Here is a 13,995-nt window from a genome sequence, read left to right on the forward strand (position 1 = left end):
CCAGACATATATCGGTATAGTTGCGTTTAAAAATGAATTCCTTTGAAGTACAGAATTATATGGTTCCAAAGGCTGCTCTTCAGTTACAAATTTTTTAGCATCAAAGTTTACAGTGATGTATCTAAATTTTGATATAAAAGGCACCTTAATTATATTCACCTTGGAAATGCCTTTATGAAGAATTATTTGCCTTTCTTTTCAAACCATTTAAACATATAAATATCAGTTTACTTATAAAATGTTTGAGCATGAAACTGACTTAGCTCAGTTTAGTTTAATGGTCTGAATTTAAATCCAAATGTTCTAAACTATGTGAAATAAACATTCTGCTGAAACTAGATACCTACAATTATAGTTAGTATAAATTGCAAAGAAAAAAAAATCAAAAGTAGTTAAGAGAAGTACAGTGGGATATTTATCTGGCTAATAGTCTTTTAAAAATTTCTTGATTGTCAGTATCTCATACTTAAAACTCCTAGTGTTTCTCTTTTGTATTACCCTGATTGTTCTTTATAAAAAAATGTTTGCTTAGCAAAATTTTACTCATAGAACTTCTTTAAAATGGCATATAAAATACACATCATTTATATAATACATTTTTAGCTATTTCTTTTAAAGGTATAAATAAAGCAATAAGGAATGTAACTATTGATGTAACTGCTGAATCATCACAATAAAACATTGCAATACTACATTCCTTTCCTTTCTTTAAAAAAAGTTCAGCAAAAGTATAGGAATTCCATACAGTTGTCTACAATAGTCTAATTCATACATAAACATTTTGATTAAATTGTACTAGCTTATTCATTCACAAACCCAGAGGTGCCCAGTTATTCCAAATTCTTTTTCCTATCTATCCCAATCTTTATGTAACTGGCAAGATAAAAATGTACATGTTCAACCAATATACGGTATTGTAATATGCAAATCAGATCCATTTAATTGAGGGATCTAATTCGAAAGTTAGCAGAACTTGACCAATTACTACTTCATTTCAACTTAAAGTATGTATACATTTAGAAAGGTGTGTGTGCAGAGATGGTAAGGACTTCCCTGAGTCAAGTACCATTCCTGGTTATGTCCACACGTTCATGTAGTTGCCTTGACAATATGCATTCCAGAATGCTTTCATGTTTCCTAATTGAGCCTATACAGTACTTTGGGATTCTCTGGTAGTCTCCCATCTCAGAATCTTAAGCTTTTCAAACACTGTCAAGGTTGCTATGTGCCACCGCTTGTTGCATTTATCTAGTAATTGCTAATTCATCAGAATGGAAGATTTATGTTGTAATACATTCCTTGATCTTGCTTTTCTCAGAGAGATTGAACTGTTTACCAAAAAGTATGCTGGGCAACTAGAGTTCCACATAATTTTATGTTTTATTTTTAATTTCATGCGTATTTATCCATTTCACTACATTCCCAGGAATCTTGAACAGCAAGATCAGGTTCTCTTCTTAGCTTCTCATTCAATTGCAGGAGAATTACTGGTGGAAGAGAAAGATTTTAAGGAAAGGAAGATAAAATAAGAATCTCAGCGATTTCTGTAGGGCAGCTATTTAAATTCAGTGCAAACTGCAACACTAAAGCATTAATCATCATGACCATTTAAATGTTTTTTTTTCAAAGCCTTACAAATATGAGGCCACTGTCTGTCCATTTGGAAAGTTCAATCCAAAAAGATATAAAAACACTGTAATTATTGTCACTTGGTCTGGTTTGGGTTTCTTGTTCTGTCTCAGTGCAGGCCCAAGCACTATTTTTCCAATAATATTTTTTCCAAATCCTGAGTCACTGATGAGATGGATGGCCATATAAATAATTTAAATACATACATACATACAAACATACGTAGTGTTGTTGTCTATCACAAGTCGTTTAGGATACAATAATGCAATTTGGATCCTGACCACAAAATAAAAATGGTGATCTGATAGTACCCAGTATTAACAATATCTGAATATGTTACATGTGCAGACTGATTCACACAATGGACTTCTTCCTTGTTTTCCACATTTACACAAAGGTACAGGCAGTCCTTGTTTAGCAACTGCCTCATTTAGATACTGTTCAGAGTTACAATGGTGATGAAAAAGTAACTTTATGACCAATCCTCACATTTACAATCTTCACAGGTCTGTAAAGCAAGGCAAAGCAAAGCTGAAGTAAGTTCATAAGCAGTCATGGTTTGACTTAGCGACCGCTTTGCTTAACAACCAAGTTGCCAGTCCCAATTGTGATAGCTAAACAAGGACTACCATGTATTTTGGAAATATCACAATTCAGCATAATAGACATGTGGGATGCATTGCAGATTGCAGAAAAATGGGAGGAATCACCAGTTTTGGTACTGTTAGCAGACAGGCAGCATTGGATACAGCTCAAGGAGAATCACATCTAATTCATATGGGAATGGGGCCCTAATATATTAACATTCTTTGGTTGGAGAGCTATGGGTTTAGTATACGAATTATTCAATTGGGCTGTATCCGTGGTTCATTAAATTATGTTCATTTTCTTTTGTAATGAGTTATGATCTTGCAGAGAATTTCAAATTCTGTCTTATTTGTACCAATATACTTTTTCCCACACCAAGGGTGATTTAGATCAAGGAAAAGGTGAAGAGAAGACAAGGGAGAATTGTCAGAAATCTTCTTCCATTAGCAAGGTTTGAAATCAATTGCTCTTCGCTGCACAGAATGGCACAATTTGATTCAACTCATTAAATTCTGCTTTTTTTCAAATAGTAGGAAACCACAAATACACCTCTTTCCCCATTTTAACCAAGTTTTAAAGAGCAAAGTATATGTCTGGCAATCACCATTAAATAAGTACATTTAATTTAACCATTACAGTCCAGTAGTCAGGGAAATCTGTCAGAAACCATGTTTGGTTTAAGGTAATTAGGAAATTACTGCCAAAAATGTTTGCCTATTGATGGATAGTTGGATAGGTAGATAATACATATCAACAGAACAGTTTTTAAAATCCTGCCAGAAGCTTAGAATGGCTTATCTTGTTGGCGATAGTCAAATGTGGTATTTCTTTTTACTTACTGTATAAATTAAAAACCATACTGTACAAATAATGCTGATGCTTTTTGAAATATATGTATGATTAGATTGTGTCATGAGCAAACCATTATGTTTTTGCTTTGTTTTAGTCTTTAGTCTAAAGTTTACATTTAGTTACATGTTTTATAGTAACAGTTTCCTAGTCTCATTATGCATTTAATCACTGTACCACTATTTCAAGAAACATCAGTTCTTAGAGTTTGTTTAAAGCTTTAGCATATAAAAAGAAAGGAAAAAAATACAAAACAAGAACAAAAATGTTTAATACATACGTATAAAAATCAGCTCAATTTTTAAACACAGAATTAAGGTTTGACCACATGGAATAATATTGATCCATCTTTCCATTGTATCAATAAAGAGGCATTTCTGATGTAGAGCATTAATACATATCATTAATTTATCCATTATAGAATGGTAATTATTTTTGCTACATTTTAGCTTGATTAAATTCATTGTTCTTCATATGGTGATAAATTCCAAATTTACATAATTTACCAATCGAAGCGAATATTTGTAGCTCAGGGTTGAACTGTGGAGTCCTTGGTTCTCTCTGAGCCTTGTTGTTTTCTTGCAGCCGTTTCATTGCCAGACTAGGCAACATCTTCAGCACAAACCATAATTTAATTAGGTAATTATGAATGTAATTCAAAATCACACTGACCTCTTTAAACCATGTTGTTCTTCCCAAAACCACTAATAAATATTAAACCAAAACAAGATTGGTAAGAGGGCAAATAACTCTACTTTCCATCATTTTACAGTTCCATCGTAATAAAATCAATGGTCAATCCTTTTTAAACATTCTGGGGGTCAATAAACATGAAAAAGGTAGTTAAATTAATTTCATCTTAAGATCGTAACGTATTTACCATTCTTTCAGACTCTATTTATTTAAATGTGGTATTTCAACTGTTTGTTCCAAAGTTCTTGCAAATACAAATATTCACATTGCCAAGTTAAAAAGTACTGTAGATTTTTGTCATCCGAAACAATTTTAATATTGATACGATTCAAGATTTTTATACTGCTAATGCAAAATTGCAAAGGTAAAAAAGTTTCAATTACTATATGCCATTTCAGTTTTAGCCAATCCAAATTCCTTTGCCATAGTTCAAATGGTTTAAAATTCTGATTTGCAGTTTATCAATAATAATAATAATAATAATAATTCATTAAACTTGTATGCCACCCAACTCTCAATTACTCTGGGCAGCTCAACTAATGCCTTTATTAGTCTATGAATTCCAAAAGATATACTTGCAATTTTCAAATGGGATTAGCATCTAATAAATTTTTCATGTGGATATGGGTTCAAAACTGTATTTCTTTTCCACCATCTTCTAATTACGTTTTGCTGCTTTTAGTCCTGGAAATGCAAAAAAACTTCTGACTATAAAAGGAACCAACCCCTGAAAAATAGCAGAGACGGCACATCATAATTTTTGAAATGAACGCATAATGTTTTTGGACAAACGGAAGTCAAAACGTATGCCCAGTTACAAAGCTGGAAGTCAGGAAAGTTAACTCCACTGCCAACATAAAATAGCCATACTTTGGATTGTCTTCCTATGAAAACTTTTTCAAAATTCATCAATCTGCTTGAAAGGCCTTAGAAGACTGGAAACTATCTTAGTGCAGTTGTGAAGTAATCCTTGTTCTTACAATATTTCTCTTTTCCATACCCATAAGCTTGTTGGCAGTTTTAACCATAGATTTTTATGTATATTTATCTGAGATAAAAAGTATTTGAATCTATAAATGAAGACATTTTCTTTTGAATAATTATTTCTACATAAAGTCAAACCCCATACATTACAGACTGCAAGAAATATATCAGAAATACTCAGATTAATTAATCTGGTAATTTACCAGTTTTAATGTATCGATTGGTACAAAACATTGTAAGACATAATCTATTAACTGCATATGTAATATTGTACTATTCTGATTTTATATCCAAAATGTCCTTCAATTGTCTGATAAAACAGGCCAGTGTTTCCAATGTAAAAGTATATATGAGAGATTTTAACTTTTCTCTCATTTTATACCCAACAAACATGTATAGATGATATAAATTTTAAAAAAAAATATTAAAAATGATATTTTTAAAGAGCAAGGAGAAAAAAGAACTTTCATTTAATTGAGGCAATTTAAAAATATGAAAAATATTTTAAAAGGGGGGGGGAAGAACTTAGAAAAATAAAGTTTTATTTTACTAGAAAAAAATGAAGATTAAAAATTTTTTAAAAACCACAAAAACAAATATTACAAGGACTTCTGGATGAGAATATTGAAAATGCAGTACAAGAACTCTCCTTCCAAACCAAGGTAACCCATTTTCTTCAAAAAATATGAAAAGCATTAACTATTAAAAAGACTGCCACTTCTTTGCTTCAAATGACCCCAGAACAGTAAACTCCTCTGCAAAAACTTGAACCCAGAGATAAATAAGAAAAAAAATTAATACTTTTTTGATTTGGTGCCAAATGAGTCAGCTGGGTGGCTGACTTCCTTCTATTTATATGACTGCCTAACTCGCCAATATGAGTCTGGGTGGCTAACAACACAATGAAGCAATGAAAAACAGTATTAGCAAAGAATAAAAGCCTACAAAGGTCACCAAGGATAAACCCAAACAAAACAGTAAGAACCTCTCAATGGACCATCTAACCTCCTGGCGCTCAGATCCTGGGGCACATCCAGGTCTTCAATGGTTTACAAAAGGCCAATCAGATCTTGCCAGGTATGATGTTCCAAAGGGCAGGTGCTGCAACAGAAAAAATAAATTCTTCCAAGGTCCTGTAAGATGACGTTCTGTAACTGAGGGAACTGGAGTATGCCTCTCCTGTTGGACCTAGTGGGATAGGTAGAAACAACCAGGGAGAGGCGGTCCCACAAATAACCCGACCCCATGTCTTGAAGTGACAACCAGCACTAAGGTTTTAAACTCTGCTTCATGTCCAAAAAGTTCTTCTTCTTTACATAGTGCAGTTTTTATCTGAATCCTGTTATTTGTAAAAAACTATAAACCATGGTTTAATGTGACAAGTAACTCCACATAACTTTGCTTCTGCTACTTCCTCTTGCCAGTCAAGAATAAATTTAGCTAAAACAACAGTTTTCAGCTGCTTTTCAGCTCCAAAAACTGAAGAAAGCACCGAGGCTGCAAATTCAATGCATTGCCATACCACCTGGTCATTCTTAGCAGTGCAGTATACAGATTCATTCAGCATGCCATATTTAAAAATCTACTTTAACAAGGAAATTTCAGTAAATTCTGTTAACTGCTAGACTGGAAACAGTATAAGCAGATGTTCAGCCGGAGGCGGGCTGGGAATGAAAAAGAACCATGCATATATCTCATCTGATGTTAATTAGAAAGCCTACATCTAAAAGTATAACATATATTATCTACCCTCTAATGTAAAGGCACTATGATTTTAATATTTGCAGATGATAAAGAACAAATCCAAGATTTTTTAAGACCAACTGGTCAAAGACAGCATAGTTATACATTTGCCTTAGAGTAAATTTCATTTAACTCTGTCAGGCTTAATTCTGAAATAAATTTATACAGGGCTTCACTTTATGTCAAATCTGACTGATTCCATACTCTTCAATTGCAATGTAGTTATTAATTAAAATACAAAATAAGTTAACTTGCCATTGTGTTGGCTACTTAAAAATATGCATCAGAAAAATATTTTTTGAAACAAGTTCTTATAAGGGAGGAATGCTGTCCCAAATTACTGATAACATAATAGAATTATTTAAAAAACAAGTTATTTCAACTATGTATTATTTACATGTGCTATTTAAACATTCATTTCCTAATTCAGCTACTTAGAAAATAATATGACACACATAAATTTTGTAACACAAAATATAGCCAACAGTAATATACAGGTACACCATTTAGTATTTATTATATGCATTTTATATACATTATCTTTTTAAACAGCAGTACTTTTTGCTATGTTGTACAATCTTAAAAATTTGCTGATTCATAGTTCATAAAACAGAAAACTTACAAAACTCATCAAAACTGGCAAACTGATCAAAAAGATTTTTTGTGGAAGACTAGAAAAAATAGTTTATTGTCTTAATCATGCAGTTACACAAACAAAATCTTTAGTTACATCATAAACCGAAGCACATCTGAAAAAAACAAATCAAAAGCAGGAATAACAATTCAAAACACAGCCAATTTCTGACTCTTGATTCAACTACAATTTTGCATTCTATCTGAACTGCAAATAAAAACATTTTCACTCCAGAAGTTCTGAAACAACTTCTTGGAATCAACTTTAATCCAGACACTTAGCTGGAAAAAAAAGTCTGTAACTTAAAAACTATTACATGTCCCATTTTTAGTCTATTTTAGACTGTTCAAAGAGTGCCATAATAGATATACAGGGCCCATTAACATACTACATAAAAAGAATATAAAGTCCAACAAAAAGTGAAATAAATAATAGGCCATTAGCCAGATGGGTAAACCTTGATAAATAATCTCGTAAATACAGTAAGATGTACAAAATATCACATAGTGATAGGATGTCAAGATTAATTTTAGAAGTTCGTTGGAAGGGCTGGACATGTTTAATTCCTCTGTGTTCCTTTTACACTTTTTTTACAGTCCTTTAGGAAACCAGTAATGCGCTGATGATGAATTAGTATCCTATTGAAAGGACTTAGCAGAGCTTTGTTAGGCAACAAAGGGAACCGTGTAGTTACAGGGCAGCAGGCCAGCAAGATCTCTGTGGTTTAGGATACTATAATGCAAAAAAATGTCATCCATACAATCTTGAGCACTGTTATGACAGGCTAAATATATAAAAGACATATAAAAACTAGAATTTTATCGAAATATTTTGTGCAACTAATGCTAAATATTTTAAGTTAGTTCCTTTTTCTTTAAAGCAAAATAAAAGTTTAAAAGGGGAATCTGTGGCATTTGACTGATAAACAGAAAATACTAAGAGATGCAAAGAAAGCTACTCTTGGAGCTCACTCCCCCCCCACCTCACCCCCACAAGAGCACCACATTCCTAACCCTAAGGCAGCACACAGAGTCCAAAATAAACATCTTTAATAAGATCTGATTCCACGTTCGTTTAAAGACACACCTAAAGAACAAACGCTCAGTTCGTATCCGGTCAAGGTTACAAATACTGGTTTGCTTTCCCCCCACCCCCAAAATACAGTAATTACAGTTAAATGAATCAGCCCAGCATTATTCATGAGATCGCAATCTGACCAATTTATACCTGCCCCAAACACAGTCTCTGCTGAGGCTGGTTACATGTAGTGTCATCAGTAACCTTTTCAGTGATGGCAGTGATGCATTCCCTTTTTGTCCAGGCAAACCTGCTACGAAGGTGCAGGCTTGCTTTACTGTGTCACACAAATACTTTGGCAAGGGCATCAGCACCTGCACTGGCAATGTATGCTTTTGATGGATGAAAAGCTACATCATAAATGGATTCATCCAGCTTTTTTCTATGGGCTGTTATTTCCTGCACACATGTTTTGCTGTCCAAATTCCATAATCGAATTGAGCAGTCATGACCTGAATGAAAAGGTAAACACAGGTGTTTTAGATAAAACAAAAATGTGTTACTACAAAGTCTCTTGGCAATGCAGGAGCTTGTTAACTTACTTCCAGACATCAGGTAGATTCCATTAGGATCCACAGCTAAGCTTGTGACAGCATCCAAATGAGCAACCATCGAATGGATCATTTTACCTAATATCAATGTACATAATATATATGAAGAACAAATATTCATACTTTATTAAAGGGCAAAATAATTATACACTTGGAAGAAATATAGAGTGTGATATAGAATTTAAACAGAATTGACATGCAACAATGATAATATCAAAAGAAAGATACTAAATTCATAGTGAACATAACAATTAGAAAAATTGGCACAAGATGTTTTGCTGATGGTGTATTACTCCAGTCTTGATTGCTAAAACAGATAATTCTTTCCCTAAAAATACTGGAAATTGGCAGAGTGACAGAGGTGACTTTTAAGTTTCTGTGACTTGTTAAATAATGATAGAATATTTAGACAAGGCAGAAATTGTAATCTCTCATCTTGATTTATAATTTATTCTATACTATTTTAACATTGATCTGAAGTTTTAAATTGGTACAAGATATTCTAATATGTAGAACCAAACAAATGTATTTTGACATGCTTAATTAATTTTATAATGCTTGTAAATCTCTTCCCTATTTACCTGACGCTTTTCTTGCTTTTAGTAAATAGTATTTCTAACTTTAAGCTTAAGGAAGCAAGCAGAGACCAACCATTACAGTCAGATGAATGTGCTCTCTTCCAACCACCGTTATGATTATAGAACAGTTCAAAGAAAGACAAGAAAGCATAGAAATGTGGAGGCTGGGAATTAGGGGAGAAAAGCAGAAGGAAAAACTGAATGACAAAAAGACATAGTGAACATTCAAATAAGACAAAATGTGAAGAAAAAGGTGGAAGAAAAGGGTTGGAAATTTCAAGACTATGTTTTCATTTCCTTACCCGTTTTATTGTCAAAAAACTTTATGTGTCTATCTTCATGAGCTGTTATTGTTACAGGAAGTGTGGGATGACTTACTACTCTGTTAATGTGATTGCTTGACTGCAATCCTAAGAATAAAACACAAGCAATTATTACACAATAAAGGAAGCATTAACACAAGCAGCTTGTTTTATGTTATATTTCAAAATCATTAAAACTATTACCATGTTATTAAATTAGCCAACTCTGCTAGAAAGTTTCCATTGTAAATACAGGCAGAAGCTTTCCACAGAAGTTAAAAATTATTATGAAACGCGAGTAACAACAAATTTCAGATTTGACTCTTCTCTTCTTCCCTCCCTTTGAGGACAAGAGAGTAGAAATTTCCATCCAATGGGTGGCAAAGCGTTTAACTAGAAATGGCAAAACCTAGTTTGCAGCAAACAGAAAGCATACAGCTTTTAATCTCTCTTCTTTGGAGCATTAGAGCTCAAGATAAACAATGGTTCACTGCAGTGGTATCCTAAATGTTTAGAACTTGAACCATTTCAATTTGGTATGCAAAACAATTCTGTCAGTTTTGATGCAATATACTTGTAAGATTGAGTTCAAACAAAAAAGTTGAAACAAAAGAAATCTCCCAAACGTACCAGAATCTGTCTGTGAGGACAGCATTACCAGTGACTGGGATGTTTCCAAATCATAGATGACAGTGTTGCCAGTGCTGAATGATGTCACCATATGAGCAGGATCACAGCCTATGAAGTCAACTGATGTGGGTATTCCATATTCTAAAGCATACAGAAAAAAACCAAATACCCTATTAAAACCATTCATTTGTTTTACCCAAATTTTTACATTTCTATATCCAGTGTTTCCTCAGCAGTACTAATTACCTTCATAACATAATAAACCTATCTGGAAAATAATTAAAGCCTACCTACCTTTCTTTAAAACCAATTCCATTGTTTGCTAGTATCACTGCCATCATAAATTAAATGGATAGGATACCATTTCTTCCCTTACTAGCTGGATCACTGTCCCAGATCTACCAGGAAGGCATCAATGTATAGCCAAAGCATGTGGTAAAAAGTTTCTCCTTTGGTCATACCGAGATATTTGCCCTGACAGCTTCATTTTGCTCCACTGATGACCTCAAACACACCCTCCTGCTTTTAAAAACTTGTAATAAAGCAGCCTTTCGTTCTGTTGGGAAAAGATTCTAAATCCAAACCATCATTTTTAGTTTTTATATCAATTTTGCAATTGTACATGATTACTTGTTGAAAGCTGTCCTGATTGATACAAACTGCACAGGGACAGATTAGATTATTTTCAATCAATAAACCTTTTATTTTAAGAATAAAAGAGCAATAGAATTTTATATCTGAAGGTAGAAACAAATGTTAGAATTATCACGATCACCTGGTATAGATTTGGATTTTTAAAATTACTATTAATCAACTTTTTAGTATATTTGATTTAATCTTTTGAACTTTCTTTAAAGGTAGAGACCTTCTCATAACTCACCTCTATTTCCATTGTAAGTGCAAATGCAGGTCACTTTTTCAGGTGGATTCCATAACCTAACACTGCCATCTGCTGAACAAGATAGTAAGTGATTCTTTATACCACTATAAGCGAGATCCCATACAGCATCTGTGTGAGCAATTAATGTGCCAGCTAAAACATTTGGCTCTGTAGCAAAAAGAAAAAAAGAAGTTACAACTTTAAAAAACCTGAAGATTTCTCAACTAGTATTAATTTAGCTGGTGCCACAATTATTTTTCTAAAACCACAACTGCTAAATTTAACACTGCTAATGACATGTCTAGTTCACAGCTTAATTAACATGCTATGTAGATCTCTACAGAGATCAGTCCAAAGATCACAGAAAACACTGTTTTGTTTCTTGTAATTTAAATTCATATGAGCCATCATTCAGTTTATTGTGCAACATAAAGGTTATCTCAGAGAGGTTAATTACATCATGACATTTATAGACAAGGCTTACCATATGTATCATAAGGATCCACATTGGGGCTAGGCATATTCCACCACTGAATAGTTGCATCAATACCACCACTAAAACACTGTTCTCCGTTAGAACTAATTGCCAAGGATAACACAGGTCCACTATTTTAAAACAAAAGGAATAATTTATATTAATAAACCAACAATTAGAGTTTTGAATTTAGAAAGTTTAGAAATCTCCCTGCCAGCAGTGCTGAAGGGAGGGCATCAAAGAGGACTCTGGAAAAGGCCCATCTATATTTGCTTAAGGTTAGACTGTACAGATACCCTGCAGTAGAGGGTTTGTGGCTATCTAGAATTTGACAATAGAATTCAGGAGCACCGGTAATATCATTTTGGTGATCGCTGTCCCTAGTTCTTTCTTTTACTATTGTCAAAATTATTAAAACATAAGCATATTTCCTTGCTTTCGAATGTACGTATTTGTACATAAGCAGTATTTAATACTATGATTAAAACAAAATTATTTAAACATGAATATTATTAAGTCCTTACTCTTTTCTCATCTATAAACAGGAATCTGTATTAGTTATATATATTTTTCTGGTAGGTTTCTGTTTTTGATATGGAAAACATTTTTTTCTATAGTAAATTGCATAGCTATTATAAAACATTTTTAAAGATTAGAAATATCTTCAGAATATAATTATTTTATTTTAAAGTTAAATAAAATCAAAAGGCTGAACATGCAGCCATTAAACCAACATCTTCTGATGTAGTACTTTCTTTGGGCCACCTGGATAAGCATTTGCTAGGAATATTAAAATATTAAAAATACTTACATATGGGCTCTAAATGTGTAGATAGGTTCCACATCTAATGAGGCACTCCTAAAATAAAGATGCCAAAAAGCAATCTGTGAGCATTATCTTGAAATATTAAAACTTCAGAATTTAATGTTCTTTAAAGTATATAAATATACTTGCTTTTTGGCAGGTACTGTTTTTTGTAAGTTCCAAAGCTTTAGGGTATGATCCTCAGAGGCTGTAACCAGCACAGGCTCTAAAGGATGGAAAGCTAATGCTCGCACTCCATCAAAATGGCTGCGCAATGTATATTTAGGATTCCATGTTTTTCTAAAGGCATCTTTGTTGGCTGGAAGCTAAAATAAAAATGAATAATGTTAACAATAAGTAATAAAGGAATACAGCTATTTAGCTATATACAGATAATGCTTTTCTCCTGGATGGCTTTTATTGCATGTTGTTTGTTTTCTACTGATACGTCAATAAATTTATCTAAAAATCTCTGTACTGCACTTAAATACAGAAAAATTACTTTTAGAACCAATTCTTGTATTATAGGAATCTGGAATCCAGAATTTAAATTTTATAAAATCTAAAACTTCACACCTGCCATGTTTCAAAATCAAAACCTAACCAAAGGGTTTCCAGTGGTCAGAATATGTTTTCAACTCTTAACAAGTTCCATATCCCTCTTTAAAAAAATCTATATCCTTTCTCACCTTTTTTTGTGATTTTCTATCTTTATAATTTCACAATGTATCACATCTCTGAAATTATCTTAGTTTTTGAAGATATATCGTTATTTTTTAAAATACTGTCATTGAAAACCTTTTGCTTAGAAATGTTTTAAGGATTGTGTGTCACTTAATAGCAGATTGCTTGTTTGTAATTGTGTTTATTTATAGAGGTAATCAATTGTACATTCATACTGATGGGTTTCTGCTGCATAACTAACAGTCCAAAACATTATCTGCTCTGAGTGGGCAAGAGCCCTGTCCCCTAACTAAGGAGAGATAGGTCTTTTCGCTGGGGCCACTCCAGTCGACTGACGGACCCAATGGGGTTCTAGAGGGAGCTTGGAGTCTTCTCTGAGGAACTGGTGGGCGGTTCACTTGAGGCCTCAGTGTCAGACTCCACAATCAAATGATTGATGAATCATCTGATCATGTTCGCCTGCCATGATGAGTCAACGCGTGTCAAGAACAAGATGGGAGGGGGGATTGCAAAGAGTGTGAATTTCTGTTGTGTGGGCTGGTAGGGAGGGAGTCAAGGCCGCCCTGCCAGAGACATCTGTGCCTGGTATGGCTGACCGTTAGATGTTAGGTGGGAAATAGATAGGAGGGGGGAGATGGGTTGCTGGAAAGTTTTAATGAGCTAGTTTAGGTGGGAATCTTTCAATCACAGCTTTTCTTTTGTCCTGTACACTGGATCTCAATAAATCTGAATTCTGCATATTCTAACTATGCATGAGTCAGGTCATTATTGGGACTAATGGTGTTAGTTCTTATATTCAGTCACTGTCATGAGTAAGGATGGCGAGCAGGGGGCTCCCATCCAGACTGTTAAGCGCATGCATAGCACTGAGGAATTAGGTAGCCATTCAAAGA

At 33.5% G+C, this 13,995-nt stretch overlaps 1 protein-coding gene across 4 annotated transcripts in view; it reads right to left on the minus strand.

Annotated features, from left to right (window-relative positions):
• Positions 1 to 6,978: 6,978 nt before the first annotated feature.
• The window catches only part of STRN3 (striatin 3), a 55,284-nt gene continuing 48,267 nt past the window's right edge, over positions 6,979 to 13,995 (minus strand). For all 4 annotated transcript variants that reach the window (XM_063290014.1, XM_063290012.1, XM_063290013.1 and 1 more), the window contains 8 exons: positions 12,569 to 12,744; positions 12,425 to 12,472; positions 11,623 to 11,744; positions 11,139 to 11,306; positions 10,259 to 10,399; positions 9,629 to 9,736; positions 8,740 to 8,826; positions 6,979 to 8,649 (listed from right to left, as the gene is read on the minus strand). In XM_063290014.1, the coding sequence (XP_063146084.1) occupies positions 8,480 to 8,649; positions 8,740 to 8,826; positions 9,629 to 9,736; positions 10,259 to 10,399; positions 11,139 to 11,306; positions 11,623 to 11,744; positions 12,425 to 12,472; positions 12,569 to 12,744 (1,020 nt within the window). In that variant the 3' untranslated portion in view covers positions 6,979 to 8,479. The remainder of the gene's footprint in view (positions 8,650 to 8,739; positions 8,827 to 9,628; positions 9,737 to 10,258; positions 10,400 to 11,138; positions 11,307 to 11,622; positions 11,745 to 12,424; positions 12,473 to 12,568; positions 12,745 to 13,995) is intronic.

Source organism: Candoia aspera, chromosome 1 (genome assembly GCF_035149785.1).
Source record: "Candoia aspera isolate rCanAsp1 chromosome 1, rCanAsp1.hap2, whole genome shotgun sequence".
In the NCBI taxonomy this organism is placed as follows: domain Eukaryota; kingdom Metazoa; phylum Chordata; class Lepidosauria; order Squamata; family Boidae; genus Candoia; species Candoia aspera.